At 28.3% G+C, this 22,140-nt stretch overlaps 1 protein-coding gene across 1 annotated transcript; it reads right to left on the bottom strand.

Moving 5' to 3' along the window:
- Positions 1-1,499: 1,499 nt before the first annotated feature.
- On the bottom strand, positions 1,500-3,870 carry LOC120086910 (probable WRKY transcription factor 53). The gene is made up of 3 exons (XM_039043719.1): positions 3,496-3,870; positions 3,260-3,388; positions 1,500-2,455 (listed from the first exon to the last, which is right to left on the bottom strand). Exons 1-3 carry the CDS (start codon positions 3,735-3,737, stop codon positions 1,930-1,932), a joined length of 897 nt encoding a protein of 298 aa, XP_038899647.1. The 5' UTR covers positions 3,738-3,870; the 3' UTR covers positions 1,500-1,929.
- Positions 3,871-22,140: the final 18,270 nt, after the last annotated feature.

Raw genomic sequence — 22,140 nt, forward strand, 5'->3', positions numbered from 1 at the left:
AGGTGAAATGTGTGGGTTTTTGGTCTCCAACGCTCAACTAAAGCAGTAATGAGGTGTCAATCAAGTTGGATAAATTTGATCTATGCAACCCCAAGAAAACTTATCTGTTCAACGTAGGGAATAATACGTTGATCAAATGGGATAGTATATAGTGCAAATGCCTCCCTTCTCCGACAACTCAAAACTACGGTAGAAGAACTATCTCATATCGATGGTGAACGATGCATATTTTGTTGATATAGTTGTCCAGGATTAGAAGGATCAGGCTCCATTACCTTAGAAGTTCAAATTACATTACATAATAAAATCCATCACATAACAAAATCTATTTTTTAAGAATGAATTAGATAAAATAAAGTCATTACATAAAAAGTACAATTACATAAAAAATATAAGTACATAAAAGATACAATTACATAAAAAATACAAGTACATAAAAGATAAAGTATATAAAAGATATCATCCTTCCACTGTTTGCATTTGACATGCAAAATATCTTAATTTGATTCCACTACAATAATCTAATAGTATTCTGTCAAACAGTATTTTTTTTACAGCAAGTTGTAAATCTTATTTAGTATTAAATAACATTATTAAACTAGAATTATCTACACATATACTTCTTTCCTCCAAAGTTGACCCTCGTTCACATGTTGAATTAGTAATTTTTCAATCTATTTGGGTGAATATATCTGACGGTACTAACTCAAGATCATGTTCGCTTTCCAAATAATTCATAACTTCAACATCAATATCACTGTCTCCATCATTTACAGGTTCAAGAATAACTAAATCTTCAGGACGCAAACATATTTATTATGATTTCTTCAACTGTTATAGTTGACAATATATATATAATATATATATATAATATATATATGTTAATATGTCCAACCCAACAAATAGCCTAATAAATTCCAATTTCTAAGTTCAACATATAAGATCTAAATATTATACATTTAAATCAACTAAAATCTAAGATCCATAAACTATACATTTAAATCAACCCAAATAAAATAGTATATCCATGAATCATTCATTTAATTCAGCCCAAATGCAAACAAAATGATATATATATATATGAAACAATCATTCATTTTTATAAACAAATATATATATATATATATATATTCTTAAATCAACCCAACAAATAGGCCAACATAATCATCCAAAAAAATAGTCCAACAAAATCTTATTTCTAAGTTCAACATATGTCTAAAGATTATACAGTTAAATCATTGATCTATAAACTAGCCCAAATTCAAATAAAATGATATATATATGAAGATTATACATTTAATTCATGGATCCATAAACTATACATTTTCGAACTTGATCCTCATTTTAATAAACAAATACATATATTGAGAAAAATTAAAGAAAAAACTTTAATATACTCATAGCTTTCTAAGAAATGGATAAATTTCAATGCTCAGTTTTAATAAATAAAAACGAAAACTAAAATCATTATTTTTCTCTCATTTTCTAGCTACAATGGCTCGAAGGTAAATTTGGTGTCAATATGAATATAATTAACGGATATAATACATGTACTCTGAGAACAAAAAGTGGGGTTCGAGCCTCCCACCTTACAAATATGATACATTAATATTTAATATCTAAATCCAATCTTATTCTTCACTAATTCAAATACGCTAGAGGTAAGAAACTTGCAAGATTCCTCTTTTCTCCTACAGTAAGATCAATAATTACACTGAAAATTTGGCCTCTCATAGGATCCAAAAAAAAAAAAAAAGGAAAAAAACAGAGAGATATAGAGAAGAAGAGAAAAAGAGAAAAAAAGAAATCTCTAACCAGCAATGTAGGAGGCCTTGATTTATCCAACATCTCTCTTTCAATGCTGACTTATTAACTAATACACAATCTTTTCTTTCCTTTCCCTTTTGTGTGGAAGGTGAGGAAACAATTTCAACAGAACACATCCAGGTTATCAAAACTAAAATACTCCTCCAAGTCTCCAATGGAAATATTAGTCACTGAATTAGGAATCGAGATGAACCCGGTTTCGAAATCACAACAGAATCCGAACATATCATTCGATTCAAACGTCGGAGACAACTCACTTTCCCTAAAAGGGCTTTGATCGTCTTGAACTTCAGATCCAAACATTGGGGACAGGTCACAAAATTGTTGAAAGAGGCCACCGTCGACATCGTCTAAGTTCTCAGATTTTACCCGAATGGCGTCGGAGCTGAATGTAAAGCTTGAAGGATCATGTAGCTGCTGCAATGGCTTTTGTTCTTGTTTTGGTGGCATTGGGTGTTGAAGTAATGAGTTTGGGTCTTCTTGTGGTGTGTTTGAATGAAGGGCTTTGTTGCAAGTGTGTCTTCCTTTATAGGTTACATCATAAATTGTTGGATCATCGTCTGATTTTTGAACTTGTTTTGTTGCTAAACATCCTTGTGTAAAGCGATGGGAGCATCTAAAATAGCCTCTGCATTAACCAAACACATTAAAATGTTTCAGTCTAAAATTGTTCGGAACGCGACAAAAGTTCTAAATTAGTAACTAAACCCCAAACATACATATATACATAAAAATACATGCACATTTTTTTTCCCTTTCCAATCAAATAATCTATGTTTTGTTCAAAGAAATAGAGATACAGATCAATAAGTCCAAAATTATTCACTTCAAAACATTTTATGATTCTGTTTGATGAACTTTTTCGCTATGTAGTTTTTAAAAACTTGTTATGAAATTTGGACTCTAACGGAGAGTTTAAATGGAGAGTTTAAATGTTTCCATCAATGAAAAAAGACGAAAACTTAACACCTATTTAGTAACTATTTTATTTTTCGTTTTTAGATTTTGAAAATTAAGTCTATTGTTGTCCCTTCCATCCTAAAAATTTCTTGTTTCCTCATCTATTTTTTCGCAAATTTTCCAAAAATCAAGCTAAGTTTTGAAAACTTGTTTTTGTTTTTAGAATTTGGCTAAGAATTCGAATCTTACACTTAAATGTAAACCATTGAAAGAAAAAATCGAGAAGAACTAGGCTTAATTTTCAAAAATTAAAAACCTTATGAATATGAAATGGACCTAAATGTTCCTCAAACGAAGTCTAACGTAACAGTTTTTTCATACAAAAGCCACCAAATCCGAGCACAGACGAACCATTAACACAGTTGAGATATGAGTAATCATTCATACTCCTACATTTGTAATGCATAACAGAACAAAATCATGAACAGAATTAGAAGCAAAGAAGAAGATAATAAGTCAAAGAGGTAATAACCTGGGGAATTTAGATCCAAGAATATCCTTTTGGCCATACTTTCTCCAGCTGAATCCATCACAACGAGGACCATCGATGGCAGAGTCAGAAGAAACCTTAACCTGCTCACTCCATTTCACCATTACCTTTCTACAAAACCCCCCAAAATCCAATCAAAATTTCTTCCATATTCAAAACAAACAGAACCCAGAAAACCTAGCAATAACCAATCAACAACAAACAGATCAAGTCATTACCTCTTCTTGGACACACCCCTGTCATTCAGAGGAGCAAGGGCGGATTTCACGGAGGCGGCGGCGGCGCCACCACCGGCGAGGGCCAAAAGCGCGTTCTCGTAAGAATGAAGAATCTTATCGATTAAGAGAATGCCATCGGAGGAAGAAGAAGAAGAAGAAGAAGAAGGATGAAGATGATTGCGGAGTTGATTAGCGAGTTGTTTGCCTTGGTTAAGCTCTTGGATTAGAGTGAGAAACTCCATGATTGAAGGTGAGAGAGGTGTGAAATGGGCATGGAAATGGAGGGAAGAAGGAAGAAGAGAGTGGAATTGAGAGAAGAAGGAGAAGGGAGTGGGGTTATAAAGGAAGAAGAGGGAAACTGGAAAGAGAAAAGTGAAACTCCATGATTGGGATTGAAGAAATTCAGAGGAAAAGACAAGGAAAAGATTGGTGAACAAGGAAATACAAAATTAAAATTTAATATTTAAAATTAAATGGAATTTAGTTTAGTGGGGAATTGTGTTTTGGGTTTGGAAAATGTCCAATTTATGACTCTTTCAAATAAAATCAAACAATTTTACCTTTTCTTTTTCTTTTTCTTTTTATCTCTCTCTTTAGAATTTGACATTTTGGTTTCTGATTTCTGTAGCAACGCGGAAGAGAGTGAGAAGATTCCTACCATTTTTCTTACGGAAAAATATCATCCCCCGTTTTGATTTTTATTTCAATCTCTAAGTTTCAAAATATTATATATTTAGATTATATTTACTTCGGTTAAAAAAAATAATAAATCAATCCTAATATGAAAAGTGGGTCTAATTTGATTATTTTTTGTGTTGTTTACTTCTGTTTGCATTTGTAATGACATATGGGGTCCACTTTTAAATCTATAATAAAAAAAATGAAAACAAAATTACATTGTATCTTTACCGTTGTTGTTATGGTTATCATTATTTTTATTGTTCCGGAGAAAAAATTATGCATTTTGACACATTTACTATTAACGTTATCGTTATTGTTTGACCCTTAGAAGTAACGGTAACGGTAACGATAATAATTATAGATGTGACGAAATTCATAATTTTAAGTAAATACGATCAAAAGTAATATAACTACATTTGTAATTCAGGCTCATTGCAATTGGTCTATCAATAAAATTTCATTTCGACTTACACCAATTTTCTTTACGATTTGGTAGATGTGGTCGCAGGACTTAAATTTTGAGTTTGGTTTCAATTTAATCCCTAGGTTTGAAAATATTACAATTTTACTCTTACATTTGAGTCTTGTTTTAATTTAGTCTCTAGATTTCAAAATTTATATTTTTTAACCTTAATTTTTCACTAAATACTGATTTTTTATCATTAGTGTTAATGTATGCTAATAAATTTAAAATAACTCAACAAATTATAACTAGTTAAGATTCACAATTTCCCATCACTTTTAAAATTAAATCTAAAATTTCACTTCATAATTGCTTTAAATTAATTAATAGACATTAATGTCAATGATTGAATGTGAGTATTTATTTAATGAAAAATCGAGGTAAAAGATGTAAAATCTTGAAACGTAACGATGGAATTCAAAGAAAACTTAAATCTCAAAGGTAAAATTGTTACATTTTGAAATTTATGGATTAAATTAAAACAAAAATAAACTTAATATATAACATTTTGATACCTAAGAACTAAATAGAAACTACACCTATAATATATATCCAAACAGTGGATATTAATTGGGATGAAATTGGACGGTTGGGATTTTAATTGGTTGGTGGTTGTTGTTAGTATTAACTATTCTCATTAGGTAAAATGAAGTTTGACATCTGAATTTGAGGTGAAAATATCTAAGGTACAATTATTTAACTATTTAAGTTATATTTATTTCATGGTTAGTTTTTATTTTTAGAATTTATATTTCTTTTCATCCCAATTTTTTATTATGATATTCGTCTATCTTTACAAACATTTCCAATCACTTTCCTTTCGTGTAAATGTAATCAATCAATGATAATATAAAAAGTAGGTCAAATTAATTATATTTGTTGTTGTTTACTAATTTTTTTTTTTACTTACTTATTGTACGTTTATGAAATTTTATCATTAAACTTATGTTGATAAATATAAGTATATAAATTTATTGACCATTTGAAAATGATATTTCATTCCCTTGAAGTGAAGAAAATTATACTATAATTTCAAGAAGAAAAAAAAACTTATTAGTCCTTAAATACAATATTTGAGTGCTATAAGTGCACTTATATATTTTCACTAATAAACTATGTGTATGTATTTACAATAAATATATTAAAAATAAAGTTAAACATATATTAGGTTATATGTGATAATCAATTTTTATTGATTTATTTTATTCTAATAAATCTAATTTCTGTGGTGTTACTTATGAAAATATAGGTTATTTATGTAAATATAAAGTTATATAGCGATTATGGAAGCCTATAGGTCAGCCAACTAATTTTAACAACTACTTCTTTTACTCATATTGAAATCTTGGTGATTCATGAGATCATCCTACGACATTGTATGAAAATAAGATATGTATGTAGATCAAAGCAACGGGAAATATATTAAAGGAGAATTTCAACCTCATCAACGAGCATGAAGCCCACAATTCGACCCAAGTCTATCCAAAGCTCGATCCAAACTCACCCTAAAGTCAACATTTGATCAATCCAGCTTTACCCAACCTATTTATTCATTGGATTAGATATAGTTCACTATTTTGAAAATCAAGTTGACGCACGGACTAGCCAATATGACCTGTATTTGTTCGGTTTGTCGAGCCTTATCACTATGCCAACTCAAATATGCATGTATATGTGTAGTTATAGTTTATATAGTAACAAAATAAAACTTGTAATATTATTTTTGCTTTTAGTGAACATAAATTTTTCGAGGGTTAAAAACCAATAAAATAATTTATTGAATAAAAATTTATAATGTCAATAACTTTAAGTAATAAATATATAAAATAATTTTAATAAAAATACAAACCTATTCCTATTGAATCATATTTTATTGATAAGACTATATATATAATCTGTAATTTATATTAAGATGACTAATCCAATAGACTAACCCAAGTCAAATTCAAGCTTGTCCTAAACTTTGATCCAATGAGCCAAGTTCAATGGTTGGGGCATGACCTTGACTATTGAAGCTTGGGATAGCTTGATTCAAGTTCAAACAGTGCCTAAAGCCATTGGACTTGGGCTTGGATCGAGCTTGGACCTTCATTTTTTAGGGTTAGGTCAGCATAACGAGGGTGTGAGATTAAACAAAGCATATCTCATCAAAACTCTCCTACAACCATGATCTTGAAGAGAATGGTGATACCACGGTTCAAAGTAGACTTAATTATGTGGACATTATCTACCTACAACAATTGAATGTGACAACTCAAAAAATCTTAAATGATGTTTTTATGACAGGGAGTAAATGTGCTACACTTTTTTCCCTTTGAGTATAGTTTTATCCCATTAAGTTTTCTTAACAAGATTTTTAATTAGACATTTGTTAAAGCATACGATTAATAAAATCCTTTTCCTTAAAGTAGGATTTTTTTTCTTGTTGATTTTTCTTTGCAAGGCTTTGATGGACTTAAATATATTCGTCTAAAGAATATTCTAATTAGATGTCCATAACTCTCACGGATTACACATTCATCCATTAATCTCTTCATTAACCTTCATAACTTTCTTGTCCCGCTTTATGTTTGATTATTGTAATCAATATCCTTACAACATCATGAAACATTTACTCTCTAATTTCTCCTTCTCCATCTTTTCTCTTCTCTTCTTTTAATTCTTATTTTATACTTATTTATACTAATGTTTAATTAATACCATGGTTAATACAACTATTATCGCAAATAACCACGACCATAATTATACACGCATATATATTACACGATTAATAACATTGTTGCTAACTAGATGTTGCAACATAAACATATAGACAACACTTTATAAACATGTTAGATATAACTGGCTATACAATCATATAGAAGTTGTTGGAATACCTTGAATTTTTTTGTTGGTGCTTTGAACAACCAAGTACGGGGCGACACGCCCTGGTGGGGGTTGCCCCCGAAACCTATTCAGAATTCGTATTTAGCATAATTATTTATTTGTAGTTATTTACGATTATGACCTTAGGGTTTAGAGTAGTGCGCTGTATAAACTCTTTAACCTTAGAGGCGCCGTTTGATGTAAATTTCTGAAAACATTCTCCCAAATAATACTGTTCTCCCTCTGCCCGTGGATGTAGCTAACACACAGTTAGTGAACCACGTATATCTGTGTGTCTATCTTCTCTATCTCTATGTTCTTTTTTATATTCTTTAATTGTCGATTTCGTAACCGAAGCTCTTTACAATAATTTCATTACATTAAAACAATCCTAATCGGCAATTGTTTGTTTATATATGTTGTTAATTAGTAACATCACATGTATATACTACAATATATTAACCAAAAAATAGACTTGATTTGATTGATACAACTATTAATGTAATAGTTTGAAAAACATTACATTAAAACTCTCTATTCACCTTCATTATCCACTATGTCAATCTTTCTTTCTTTTTTTTTTTCTTTTTTTTCAACCTTACTTATTTAGGATTAAAAAAAATTGAATGTCATAGTCATTTTAGTCCATAAAATATTGATTTAAATTTCTCAAATAATTTTTCCTTTTAGATAAGATTGAAAGTACATCTTTCACATGTCTTCACAATTATCTAATATATAGTAAAATATAATTCATTTGAATTTTCTCTCATATCTTAGCCAAGTAGTAGACCCTACACACACGTATTATTCTTCGTAAGAACTAAATGCTAGAGTGATGACCAATTAATTATAAAAGAGTATTTTTGTCCTATAATCTATCGGTGCTATTATTTTTTCAATGTACAAGAGTTAGGAACGAAAAATTTGAACATCTGACTTCAAGAGAAATATACATATTAATTACCACATAAGACTTCGATTATACGTATTTCGATAACTTTTAAATTAAAAAATAAATATTAATAGGTACATATTCTACTAATATTGTGATGTGTTCCTTAACATTGTCTAGTCAACTAGATTTCTTAAGCACATTTTTTTTTTACAATTATTTAAATTGTATATTTTCTTTTTGTATTTTTAAATGATAATAAAAGAGATAGAACCATATGACTTTGGGATTTATTGTCGTTTTATTCATCTATATAATAATTCTCTCCAAATGAGATGTGTCATTTTCATCCATTGAATTTTTCAATTGACAAACACTTTTACTTTACGCGTTTTAAATTACATTTTCTATTTAGTACGTATTGAGAAAAAATCTCAATTTTTCGTTATCTTTATACTTATTGAAGAGTATGATGTGTTATTTTTAATATGGTACACAAGTTTTATAATATTTTTTTTCTGCAATGTAGAGGTTTTAACTAGTCAATTTAGAAATAATAATTAAGCATATAGCAACATTTTGAAATAATTACAAAAATAATAAAATTTATCAATGATAGACTCTATCGCTCATTGACTCATACCAATGTTATGATTTATCATTGATTGCAAGATAGTCTATCACTTATAGACTTAAAGTAAAATTCAAATTTTGCTATATCTACAAATTCTATATTATATTATATCTATAAAGATTTTGGATTTGGTTGCGATATTTATAACGGTTCTTTTGAAGTTGATTGATAATGCATATTGAATTTACATGACTATCATCTAATCACATACAATATTTGTTAACCTTCATTGTGAAGACATTTGATAAACTTTAATGAATATTGATAGAGATTATAGCTAAAAATATATACTAAATTTTCTCATATATATAGAGGCTAAGTAGATAAGAGATTCATACTATATGATTTAAAACTAATTATTTGTCATTTTCATCATACTATACTAGGACCATATTAATGTTTATTTTATATTGGATATAGACTTTTGAAAGTGATCTTTTTTATTCATATAAAGAGTAAATGATTTTATTGTATGCTAGTTGAGCAATGATTAAACTTGAAATAATTGTTGGTTAAACCATAAGCTTATTATTTAAAACTTCAAGTTTGTGTCTATTTTGCCTATGTACTTTAGTAAGTGTCGTTGAATTTTTAAATTTGTATCAAATAAGTCTCTACATATTTAAAAAAAATGTATAAAAAATCTTCGATCTTTTAGTTGTGTCTGGTAAGTCATTCAATTTTAAATTGTATTTAAGATTATTTTAAACTTTTAATTGTATTTAGTCGTTGAATCTTTAAAATCTAGAATATCTCAGTGATCTAATTGATATAAAATTAAAAATTATGGAACATATCGAACACAAAATTCAAAATTTAATAATCTATTAGATATTTTTTTTGGAGATGAAAATAAAAACTCGTAATTTAACCCAAATTATTTCCTGTTCATTTTAAAATTTTGATATTAGAGCTTGCTTGTCTTATAATTAAACTATAGCCCGAGCTCCCCAACATGAAAAATGTATTTTTGATAGTATAAATTTGGTAAATTGACTTTTTAAGGAATGTTTGAAGCACTAAGTTGGTTATTATAATCGATTATTATAGTAGTTTTTAAGTTATAATAGTCTATAGGTTATAATATTCTATGTTTGAAATACAAACTACATTCGTATGGGTTAATACAATAATCTGTATTTGAAGTGCATACTATTTTAGTCTGAATAGAAAATAGTAAATATGTTAACAAAAAATGAAAAAAAGAAAAAAGAAAATAGTAAGCACTATAATAAAGAAAAATTTGAAATAGTAATATTTCAGTAAATTATAAATTATAATAGTTGAAAACACCAACTATTATAACTGAAGCCCCAAACATAGAGTGAGCTACTTAAAGTTGAAGGACCAAACAATCCCTTGAGGCGTTGGGAATGAGTAAGGAATAAACATCTCCTTGTTTGGTACAAGTTCTGTAGCTTTCGGCACGAGAGTTATTCTCATGCATTTATTATACCTATGAATGATACAATCCAAAATGGTTGGTTTTTCTTCATGTCCACACTCTCTCATCTTTTAATACATTTCTTTATTCTTTTATTCTATATATTATATGAAAATTAAATTGATAGTTTATAGAATTATATTAAATTTAAATTATAGTATATGAATTTAACTAATCCAATTTAATAAATTAATTAATATATACATATACAACACATACACATATATATAAACAATTTAATATATACCTAATTTTTTTTATTTTAGTCTAATAAATTAGTTTATATATAGACATATACTTACTTTTGAACCAAATGTAAAGAATTGATGCAATAAAACTATCAATTAATTAATTAATTATATTTTTAGTTAGTTAATGATCATTATTAATATAATATGAATTTATTGTTTAATAATTATAATTAGTTTATTATTGATTAATTAGAATTCATTAATTGATACATCATAATTATATAAATCCATCAAATTATGTAATGAAGCAACTTTAATTATAAATTACTAATTTTACAAATATTTGTAATTAATAATTTGATTAATATTCGTTAAATAATTAATTTTTCTCAAAATTTTTTAATTTAATTTATTGTTTATCAATTAATCTATTAAAATTTTATAAATTTTTCATGATTAATTTTATAAATTAAATATAAAAATAATTAATTCCTATAAAATCTTAATAACATTCTCATGTACATTGAAACACAGTCAAAATATTAATTTCTGAACATCTATAAAATCTTAAACCAAACCGTGTCGATCGCTTAAAAATGGTTTCTAAATGTTAAAAAAAAAAAAAAAAAATGCTTTTAAAAAATCAATCCAAATATATCCTTTGTTAACCCTCTCACACATCCCCGCTCCTACAAAAGTATTTTGAGTCTTCCCACAAAGATTTAAAAAAGGTTGAGTTGTTAGTTTTCCGGAAAATGACAATAAAAATATTTATGAATGGATATTTTAAAAAAAAAATTATGAAAATAAAAAATTCAAATCAATTATTTAGACCAACATTTTATACACACTAAAATGTTTACATATCACATTAGTGACAATTTATGGTTTTTTTTTCTTTTTATGATTTTCTTACCTTATAATGAGAATATCATTTCGTTCTTCATGTTGTTGAACCTAAAAGAATATAAAAGAAAATATTGACAAAAATATTATGGGTATATTTGGGAGTTATTCTAAAATAGTTAAAATTAGTTTTATCGTTTTCAAAATCATTTTTAAATATACTTTTAATTATTTAAAACCAATTTTAACTATATGAAAATTGTATTTAAAAGTGTAAAATTAAATATCATATTAATTTTGAGTTATTAAAGTCGTATTTTAAAGTAATTTTGAATGAGACAAAAATGATCTTAACAATTTCAAAATCGAGGTGCAACAGAAATTAATTACCATGCTTTCTTCATACATTTTTTTTTAAAAAAAATATATCTAAAATAGTCAATGTTGTTCTTTTAATAATAATACTTGGTCAATGCTCACGAACGATTTCTTTAAATTATCCTTTTTTTCTTCTTATCAACTATGAATAAAGTTGAATATATTTTTAGAAGATATTTATATTTTAATTTTAGTACATTATTTTGAAGAAATTTATCCTACAAAAAACCATATATTTAATTCTTATAAAACAAAAATGTAGACTAATAAGTTTATAACTTCAAATTTTATTCTATTTCTAGTATATCTACATTAGAAAGAAAAAAAAAACTTGAAAACACATTGAAAAGTAACAATTTCATTCATGAATTAGTTTAACAATTTAGATTTTATATTTTATAATATTTTAATCTTATTTTTTAGTTTATAACGATTTAATCTCTATATTATTAAACTTGTGAGATTATCATAAAAAATATTGTCGAGTATTAATAAAATTTCTTAGTTCTATATCACATAATAAAAGGCTAACACTTGATGTGAGGGAACTTTTAGTTCTTAAAGTTAAAGTTTGGTATTTAGTTCATAAGTTTCAAAATGTTACAATTTTATTCTTGATATTTGAGTTTTGTTTTAATTTGATTCTCGAGCTTCAAGATTTACACTTTTAACTTCGATTTTTTGCTAAACACTCACTTTCTGCATTTTAGTATTAGTGTATGTTAGTTAATTTTAATTAATAAAGTTTCAATATTTTTTACTTTAAGTTTAAAATATCATTTCTTCATTATTTTAAAATTAATTAATAAACATTAACACTAAAAACTAAAAGTGAATATTTAGTGAAAAGTCAAGTTTAAAAGTGTAAACTGTGAAACTTGGGACCAACTTGGAATAAAATTTAAATCTCAAGAGTAAAATTGAATATTTAGGACCTATATGGTTAAGAATTTGAAAACAGAATTTTGAAAATAGAGGATTCAATGAAGACGGAGTTGTATTTCATGTTTTCATATATATGTTTGGTAACATATTTAGAAATTGAATTTTATTTCAAATAATTGTTTAAAATGTGTTTTATATTATATATTTATAAATAATAAAACTAGTTGTAGTTATCCACTAATATTGAGTTAACAATAAATTATAATTAATTTATTTTTAATATGATTTATGTTTAAAAAATTATATAATTATTATTTTTATAAAATTATAGGATTTATAATACATTACGTAACACATATTATATTTTTTAAAATATGAATTGTTTTTACCTCATATCTTTATTTAATATAATTATACATTTTAAAATTCAAAATTCAAAATCTGAATAAAACAAAAACATAAAAAAAATTTTTTAAAAATTGCATTATTTGGATCACATAATCCAAAAACAGTCTTCAAAACAAAAAATTAGTTTCAGATTAGCTAATTCAGTCTTTAATTAGTTTTATACTTTCTTAAAACAGTTTCCATATAATTTATTTGTGTTTTCTTTTCACATATTTAAAACAACAATTTTGAATAACAATGGCAAATGCATTTTACTTAAAAGTAAAACTATATTATTTTATTTCTTTCAAAAAAATAATTGATTATAAGTTAGAAAAGTTTAACTATAAGTAAACAAGATTATCTTTTGAAAGTTAAGAATTTGAAAGTTATTAATAATTACCATTAACAAATATATTGGTTCATAATCATTTTCCCCATTATTATACAAAAAGTGAATGACTTATACAACTATTATTCTTTTTTATTCAGCCTTTTCTAAAGATTTTCTAAAGATTTTTTTTAAATTTATAATCATATCATTCAATCTCTAGCTAGCTCGTTTAATAATTAATTATATTACTAAATAATTATTAAAGAGATTAAAAATGAATTGATTATGATAGACAATATCAACTTTTTAAAATGGCCATAAAAGAATTATTCTAGTAAATTTTTTTAATAAGATAGGACTTATTTGTAGCGTTAAAGATGCTACATGACCGTGAGACATATACTTAAGAGTGTGATGGTTCAAAGGCAGACAATTGACAAAGATCTTATCAAATTAGCTTATTCTTCATTTAAGATAATCTGATTTGCTTTAATTACTAGAGATCTATAAGTCATACAAATAATCTCATAAAACTTACATTTAAATCTTAAAACAAGTTCTAAAGGATTGCAAACTATAATATATGCCATCAAGAACAAATTTTAATGTCACAGGTCGTTGGTGGTGGCTATCGAAGTCGGTTGTCGAAGGTAGTGCTGGAGTTAGGTGGGCAATAGAGCATAATGGTAACCACGACAACATTGTGGAAATGAGGTAGAAGATTCTTCAGAGCATTTCGATAACCTTAACAATTATACAAATTAGTGAGAGATTAAATATTAAACACTCAAAAATTATTTTTTCTAAAAGTTGATTATATGTGTTTCTCTCAAACCAACTTATTTCATAAACTTGTTTTTATCAAAAGCTATTTTTTAAGTGGTTGTTAAACACTTCAATTTTTTCTATTCAAACTAAACCGTTTAAAAGTTAAATCAAACTCACCATTAAATTAAAAGTACACCTATTATTTTTAAACTACAAAAATTTTTATCTCATTCTACCTTAAAAAATTATTTATATTGAACTATCTTTGGTTTCTTAATGAGGAATTGGAATCTCTATTTGGATAAGATATTGAATAATAAAAATCAATTTCGTTATACGTCATGTCATGATGTCATCCATACATTACGATTTGAAACCAAATAACAATTTTTTAGAATGTCCTTGTACTTCTAGAAAAAGAATCTTTAATTTTCGTTTGTTTATTGTTTATTGTTTATTTTTTATTTTTGTTAACAACGTTTTTTTGTTTATTTATTAACATTTTCACAAAAATATTTTGAAAATATATTTACTATTATATTCCTTTCATGAAAATTATTATTATTCATTAACCAAAAATTAAGTATAATGATTGAATTCTTAGTCAAATTCTAAAAATCAAACAAGTTAATAATTTTTTTTTTTTTAGTTTTCGAATTTTGACTTACTTTATTAAATTATGGTTAAAAGTAGATAACTAAGGAAGAAATTTAAATGTGAAAATAATATCTATAAACTTAATTTTAAAAAGTAAAAATAAAATAAATAATTACTAAACGAGATGTAAAATTTCAGTATAAATTTTGAAAACCCAAGCAATGTATTTATTTAATACAGTATATTCATTGAAATGACAAGACTTAGCCAGGCCAACCATTTAAATATGAAATTATTTAATTCAAACTTCAAGTGGATAGGGGACCAAAGAGGAGAACAATTTTGTTGGAAGAAAGTGACAAATTTGAAAACATCTCAATCAAAAGTATGAAAAAACAAAAAACAAAAAGTAAATTGTACGGCAAAACCAAACAAATTTCTATGAAATTTCCTATGAATTGTTATAGAAAGTTTTGTTTGTTAATTTCCACCCATGATACACGCCCTTGTGACAAACCTTCTCCCCAATTTTTGTCGGCCTATTTTTGTTTTTGTTTTTGTTTTTTTTTTTTTTTTTTTAATTTTCATTAATTCTCTCAATCTATTTAGTACTTTTTTAAAATGTCTTAAATTTTCAATATTTTAATCTAAAAAAGTTTTAAAATTTAAATTTTTTATTTAATAAATTTTTAAACGTTTTTAATAAGTCCTTAATGTATTCACTTTTCTTAAATAAATATTAATTAATATCTAATCTATTAGATATAAAATTAAATTTTATGTTCTATGAAACCAAAAAATTTTTGTTTTATGTTGAGTAGATATGTGAATTAATAAAAATATATCGAATAGGTGAAAAATTAGAGTTGATTTGGTATCCATTTTATATATATGTCACTAATCAACAAATATATACTTTCTAATAATAAATTAAACATTTAATAAATTTATAATAATAATACATGTTTTAATTTGATTTTTTTGGTAGATTTATTTGAGATAAAATCAAATTAAAATTTAAAACTAAATTTATCTTATAAATGGACTAGATTGCACTCCTAATTTTCTGCGATCGTTTGGTAAGTTTTTTTTTCCAGGGATTTGACTTGATAATCTATAGTCGACGATCCTTGGATATTACAGTCAAGTAACTTCTCCACCATCATACGTTGCAGTTATGCCAAGTACCTAGTCGAAATGCCCCATTATCCGACCTCCATCCACCAAATGCGACTGAGCCCACTAAGCACTCGACAAGCTTCACTTCTTCCTCTTTAATCCAAGTGTGCTTCGAGGCTCTAGAGGAACTTGACATTCTAGTGTATACATGTACACATTTTAATACAATTAAACTATAAACCATTACAAATTATAAATAATTAATGAAGTGAAGTTAAAAATAAAATAAACATAATGATAGTAAGAGAAATCCAAATCAAGTCATTTTCATAACACACGAAAAATAAAAATAAGTGTTTCTAATTGATTGAAGAAACATTCATTATGTAACTCCCATTCAGAAAATATATGTTTTGCCAATTGATCCTTTCACTGGGTCCATTCATTTGAACTCTCAATGTAATTGATCTCATCGCCCCCAGTTGTAGCAAAGTTGGAGTCAACCTCATCCAAATCCTTGGCTAGTTCACTATTATTGATCTCCCTATTGATAAGATTATGCAAATGACAACATGTCATGATGCTTCGACATTGGTTTTGCACTGGGTAGTATGATTTTCCTCGTAAGATTGCCCATCTACTCTTCAACAACCCAAACGATCTCTCATTGACATTTTATGCAGAAGAATGCTTCATGTTAAAGAATTCTCGTAGAGTTATTGGTGTATTACCTCCTTCACGTTACTCTAAAAAATGATATCTTTTGCCTCTATATGGTGCCAAGAAACCCTCCACATTTAGGTATCTGACATCACATAGATAATAGTACAATGTTCAATGTCCAACTGTTTCAAACCTTATCCTAGTAATACAGTGATGAGTAGGAAGAGATAGCATGAGTATCTAGTTACCCTACGGAACCTTCAGTCTGTTAGGTCGTGGTATTGCATCTTTGGGAACTCAAGAATCAGCTGTGGGTTCTTCCTACCCTGATAAGACAAATACAAAGTCGCCATTTGTATCGCAAACACTGAGTATATTTGTTGCAATTCCACTCCTCCTTATTCTATACCTTGGGCGATCAGTGGCATTGACATTTACCTTGATGTACGTATCCTCTAATGCATCCAGAAAATTCTGTGATAAAACAAAGTATGGAATATTCATGTAGTCACATATACCTAACAAAAATGTCACACCGAACTAACATTGGTTTTATTAAACTATACCTCAAACCATTTCCATCTCTAATTCGTACATGAGTTTGTGATTGACACAAGTTTTTTCAACAACACTCCATGTAATCGTAACACTACTAATAAAATGGAGTTGAAATGCTTAGAAACTGCCTCACCAGATCGTACAAATTCTCTTCCAACAATTCGGTTCTTAACATTCATGGGCTAAGATGTGCAAGAACATGACAACCGTCTCCTCTACATCTACAACTTCAGTTTCAACTAATTCGCCAACCGTCTTAAGTAAATTACATGAAATGGCAAAGTATCTTCTATCCATTCTTGTCATTTGATGACAACATAAACTGAACTCATAAAATAGTCAAAAGTATGCTAACTTTCTAATACGATATCTACTATCGTATAATGGGTTTTCTATCCTCTTATGGTCATTCAGTAACAACCCTAGCGTTAAAAGTAACTAACATTGGAAGGTTGTGAATAATGTTAGTATGCTAATCAGTACTTGTGGATACATTATATAGTTGTGGATTTGGACTTGTTCTTGAAATGGAAACTATAGGTCACATAATAGTTATGTCATGTTTATAATTATACTATAATAAATTGGATATGGAATTCTATAGTTGAAGATCTTGAGTTGTTCTTGATATTTTTCATTATCATCGAAATGTGTTTGACAATTACTTGTTTTAAGTTTGGAGTTTTGTTTTACTAGCAATTAGAAAGGATGTACAATAATGGTATTTTCTATTCCCTTTAAATGATGTATATAACAAAAAATATGTATGCCCATCATTAAAAATAAATTTTCTATTTTATTATTTAAACAAATCTATAAAAAAAATTCTATATTTTGATCCCTTTTTTTCCTTTACAGCCATATGAGAAAGAATCTATCTCTAAATTTTTGTTGTAAAAGTCAAAATATGATAATGTGTTTTTATTAACAACTATGACTTTTTGTTATAAAATTGTTATTTTTTAAATCATTATATTAATTTTAAATTGGGTTGGTAATTGGCTTCGATGTGATTCTTGAGTAAAAATCAATGTTATTTAAACTGGGTTAGTAATTTCTGAATTTGTAAAATTGGGCTAGTTATTTATTCTTTAAAAACGATTTTCCCTTTACAGCCATAAAATGAGAAAGAAACTATCTTTCAATTTTTGTTATATAAGTCAAAATATGGTAATGTATTTTTGTTAATAACTTTGACTTTTTGTTATAAAGTTGTTACTTTAAAAAAAAAAAAAAAATTAAATTGGGCTGGTAATTGGCTTCAATATGATTCTTGAGTAAAAACCAACGTTATTTAATCTGGGTTGGTAATTGGTAATTGTAAGTATGAACAAAAAAAAAAAAAAAACCAATGAATGGGAATAGGATCCATGGGTAATCATGACAGAAAACAGTAAAGATTAGCATCTAATGTAATTATGATTAAAAATATTACAAAAAGAAACATAAATAATATGTGTATCCACCTGATATAATCATGAACAAAAAACAAGAAAAAAATGTGTGTCCACCTGATGTAATCATGAGAAAAAAAAAAAAAAAAAACAAACAAATGTGTGTCCACCTGATGTAATCATGAACAAAAAATAGAAAAGAAAAATAACAAATAATATGTATCCATGGGTAAGTCCATCATTACACATACATTTTTTATTTTATCATAGAAACAAATTTATATAAATATATTCTCGCACATTAACGAATCTCAAGCCATTGAAGTTGTATGCTAGTTGTCCACTCTGACAAAAGCACGCAAAAGTAAAGATTGACACTTATAAAAAACACAAGTAAAAATTAAAAATTTGTAACTATCCTTCAAAAGATTTACATAAATAAAAAGGGAGAAAGAAAGTTTAACTTTAGCAAGAGAGAATGGGCAAACAAGATGGACACGATTGTTTTCTAATAAGTCTAACCCTAAAACAAGGTATAAGGGAAAACATTAGTATTATACGTGTAAACCTCGAACCTTGTTTTCCCTACATAAGTATGTTAATTAGTATGTTAAGTGTGATTAACTTATGATAAAACTATGACTGTTGGAAAAGGATTTGAGAAGGACAAAAGAAGAAGAAATAATTCCAAGTATTGAAAACATATGGCTCTCAGGAAAGAAGTTGCTTGCGCGCCTAGTAAAAAGAAGGAATGTGCCTAGGTGTTGAATCTAGCATTGAAGGCTTGATGGCCAAAGAAGTGTGCAACAACCATATACATTTGTTGAGGTTAGGTTGGGCGCAAAACTTGCATTGAGGGAAGGAGTAGGCACTGGCTAAATGATGGCCGAAGACGAGACCAAGTGTGAGCAAGGATTATGCATAGACCAAGCTTTGTGTTCAGGTTAGAAGGCATGGATGCGTGTGGCATTGAGCAAGGTTACCTTAGGCGTTGTGGCAGCGTGTGTGTGCGATGGTCGGACGAAGGCTTGTGTGCAAGTGGGGCTTTGTGTGTGTGATGACCACAAGACTAGGTGATGACATGGGGAGGCACTGAAGCATGCGTTGGCCGAGTGTGGTGCATGCATCTGAGTAAGCCTTATGTTGATGAATGTTTGAAGAATGAGCAATGAGTTGGTGATTAAAAGAAACCTTCAGCTTAATCACCGACCTAAGTGGGTCAGCTGTCAAGGTTAGGAAAATTAAACCCATTTATTGAAGGAAATCGGAAACAAGATTTCCATGAGCAGCGAAACAAGACTATTCTAAATTACAATCATGAATGAACATATATTTACAGTCAAATACAAAAAAAGCGGTTATGCAAATCATATAGAGAAATTATAGCATGAATACACGCAAATGAAAACAGATCACATATGAGAATGCGTCTCCAGGCTCTGTTGCGGGACTCTGATAGAACAACAGCAACCACGAGTGCTCGATCTACACGACCGCAACACAGCATGAACACTTCACACTCGTCCTCAACGATCTTCTCGGTCACGAACTCTTTCGCAAACACGAACGACCTCCACAGCACCACAAACAGCCTCCAGAAAACCTTGACGGTGTCGAGTTGAGTCTGACACCACCAATAAGGTGACCTTGGTATATTCTCGGTGTGAGAATCCAGAGGGTGGGCTCTGTTTGGACTTGGTATGAGGCAGATGAACGAAGAAAACACCGATCGCGTACACGACTGAGCAAAGGAGAAGAGGCGAAAGACCTATCGTATAGGTCGATGCCCAATCGTTTAGATAAAGCTATGCAATCGTCTAACAAAAACTATGTGATCGTCTACAGACACTACACGATCGTTTACCTTGAGCCAGCGATCGTCTAGCAAAGCTATGCGATCGTTTAATAAATACTGCACAATCGTTTAGCTTGCCTCTGCACGACCGTTTAGCTAGCCCAACCGTAGTTTAGTAAATCTGAATTTACTTAACGACCACCGTAAGTTTCTATTTCGCGGAGAGAAAACTCAAAATACTTTTTCAACTTTTGTAAAAAACTTCTTTTTGAAAAATAGGAAACCACTTTCCTTTTAAACTCACGCTTACCATGATCCAATTACCATCTACTACTTTGGTTATTTAAAAGAAAAAGTATTAATTTATCCAATAATTAATATTATTTATAAACATAAATGATAACAACTTATCATACTATATTTATAACCTATAGTTTTAATATTTCATCTCATAAAAACATATAATCCATAGTTCTTTTTCTATTCCATGGTACTTAATGTAAATCTCATTTACATCAATCATCCACTAGATGTATCTTATACATCATACTGATTATATCATATATAATAAAAAATACCTCTTGTCAATTTGAACATTTCAAATTAACATCAAAGTACTGATCCTCAACAGAAACCAAGCTACCAGGGGACCTCATGGACCTGTAGTTCTGAAGCTCCAACGGTATGTGAATAAACTTATTAAACTTCTTTAGTCACGAGATTCTACTATCCGTTAACTTCCAGGCACTCCACTAAAGACAGACAGCTGAACTCTCTTACTATAAATATATTATGTGTCCATCTTAACCAATCAGCAATGCGACAACCTTTCACAGATCACTCGTAAGTACAGTTGGGCCAATAACCGTTATGCCTCTATAGTTACATCTGTCTTCTTAAGTACCACTGATCCTCTAATGAACATAAGTCATAGTCCTACTATGACTGAGTCTCTCTCTTCAAAGAGAAGCTGTGGCCACTATATTCAAGGCCCGGAATCAGCCCTTAAGAGGAAATCTCTCAACTTATCCCTGCTTCGGGAAATGAAAGAATTCCATTATTGTGGATTTGAGTTCCCAGCTCTCAGATCAGACAAGTCCCCAAAAAGGTAGGTATGTTGAGTTGGCAATTCTGGCCACTCTCATCTATACTAATCAAAGGACCACCCTCAAAGGCAGAAGTTTCCTAAACACACTCAAGATTGAGGTTCGTGTCACCTAGGGTCGTTTAGGCTGAGATGTAAGTCTTCTAGTTATCAACGACGTTATATATAGAGTCTAGTCATTCTCGTGGTCTAGGTCTTATACAAAACTCTTTGTATAAGACGATTCCCACTCCACGGTCTCCCACATAATGCATTAGGATCTACATCTGTAGTAGTTTAAACACTTGCAAACCTTTACAAAGTGGGTCGTATTCGTAGTGTCACAGGATCAGGTTATCCCACCTTAAATCCTTATACTACAGACCGATTTAGGTTATCACTTAAGGCATGATCCACTTTTATATCACATATACATGCTTAAGTTTACATTAAGATAACCAAGGATTTTTGTTTATTGGATATGGAGTAAATGCCAGAATATTAATAACATTATTTTATTCATTGAACAATGTGTATCTTTACAAAACAACGAGACTTCGAGTAGAATTAGGACACCAATCCCAAACAATCTTCCCATTTGTCCTAATTGACTCGGGGAGAGCTAATGTACAATACAATATAAAAATGTACAATATACAATAAA

This window comes from Benincasa hispida, chromosome 9, assembly GCF_009727055.1.
Source record: "Benincasa hispida cultivar B227 chromosome 9, ASM972705v1, whole genome shotgun sequence".
NCBI lineage: Eukaryota > Viridiplantae > Streptophyta > Magnoliopsida > Cucurbitales > Cucurbitaceae > Benincasa > Benincasa hispida.

Bases quoted from the DNA above. Each gene is read 5' to 3' on its own strand.
- LOC120086910 (XM_039043719.1), bottom strand. From the start codon at position 3,737: ATGGAGTTTCTCACTCTAATCCAAGAGCTTAACCAAGGCAAACAACTC. The intron at 3,389-3,495 runs GTAATGACTTGA...GGGGTTTTGTAG, and splicing joins AGGGGTGTGTCCAAGAAGAG to AAAGGTAATGGTGAAATGGA. The intron at 2,456-3,259 runs GTTATTACCTCT...TGGTTAATGCAG, and splicing joins CTTGGATCTAAATTCCCCAG to AGGCTATTTTAGATGCTCCC.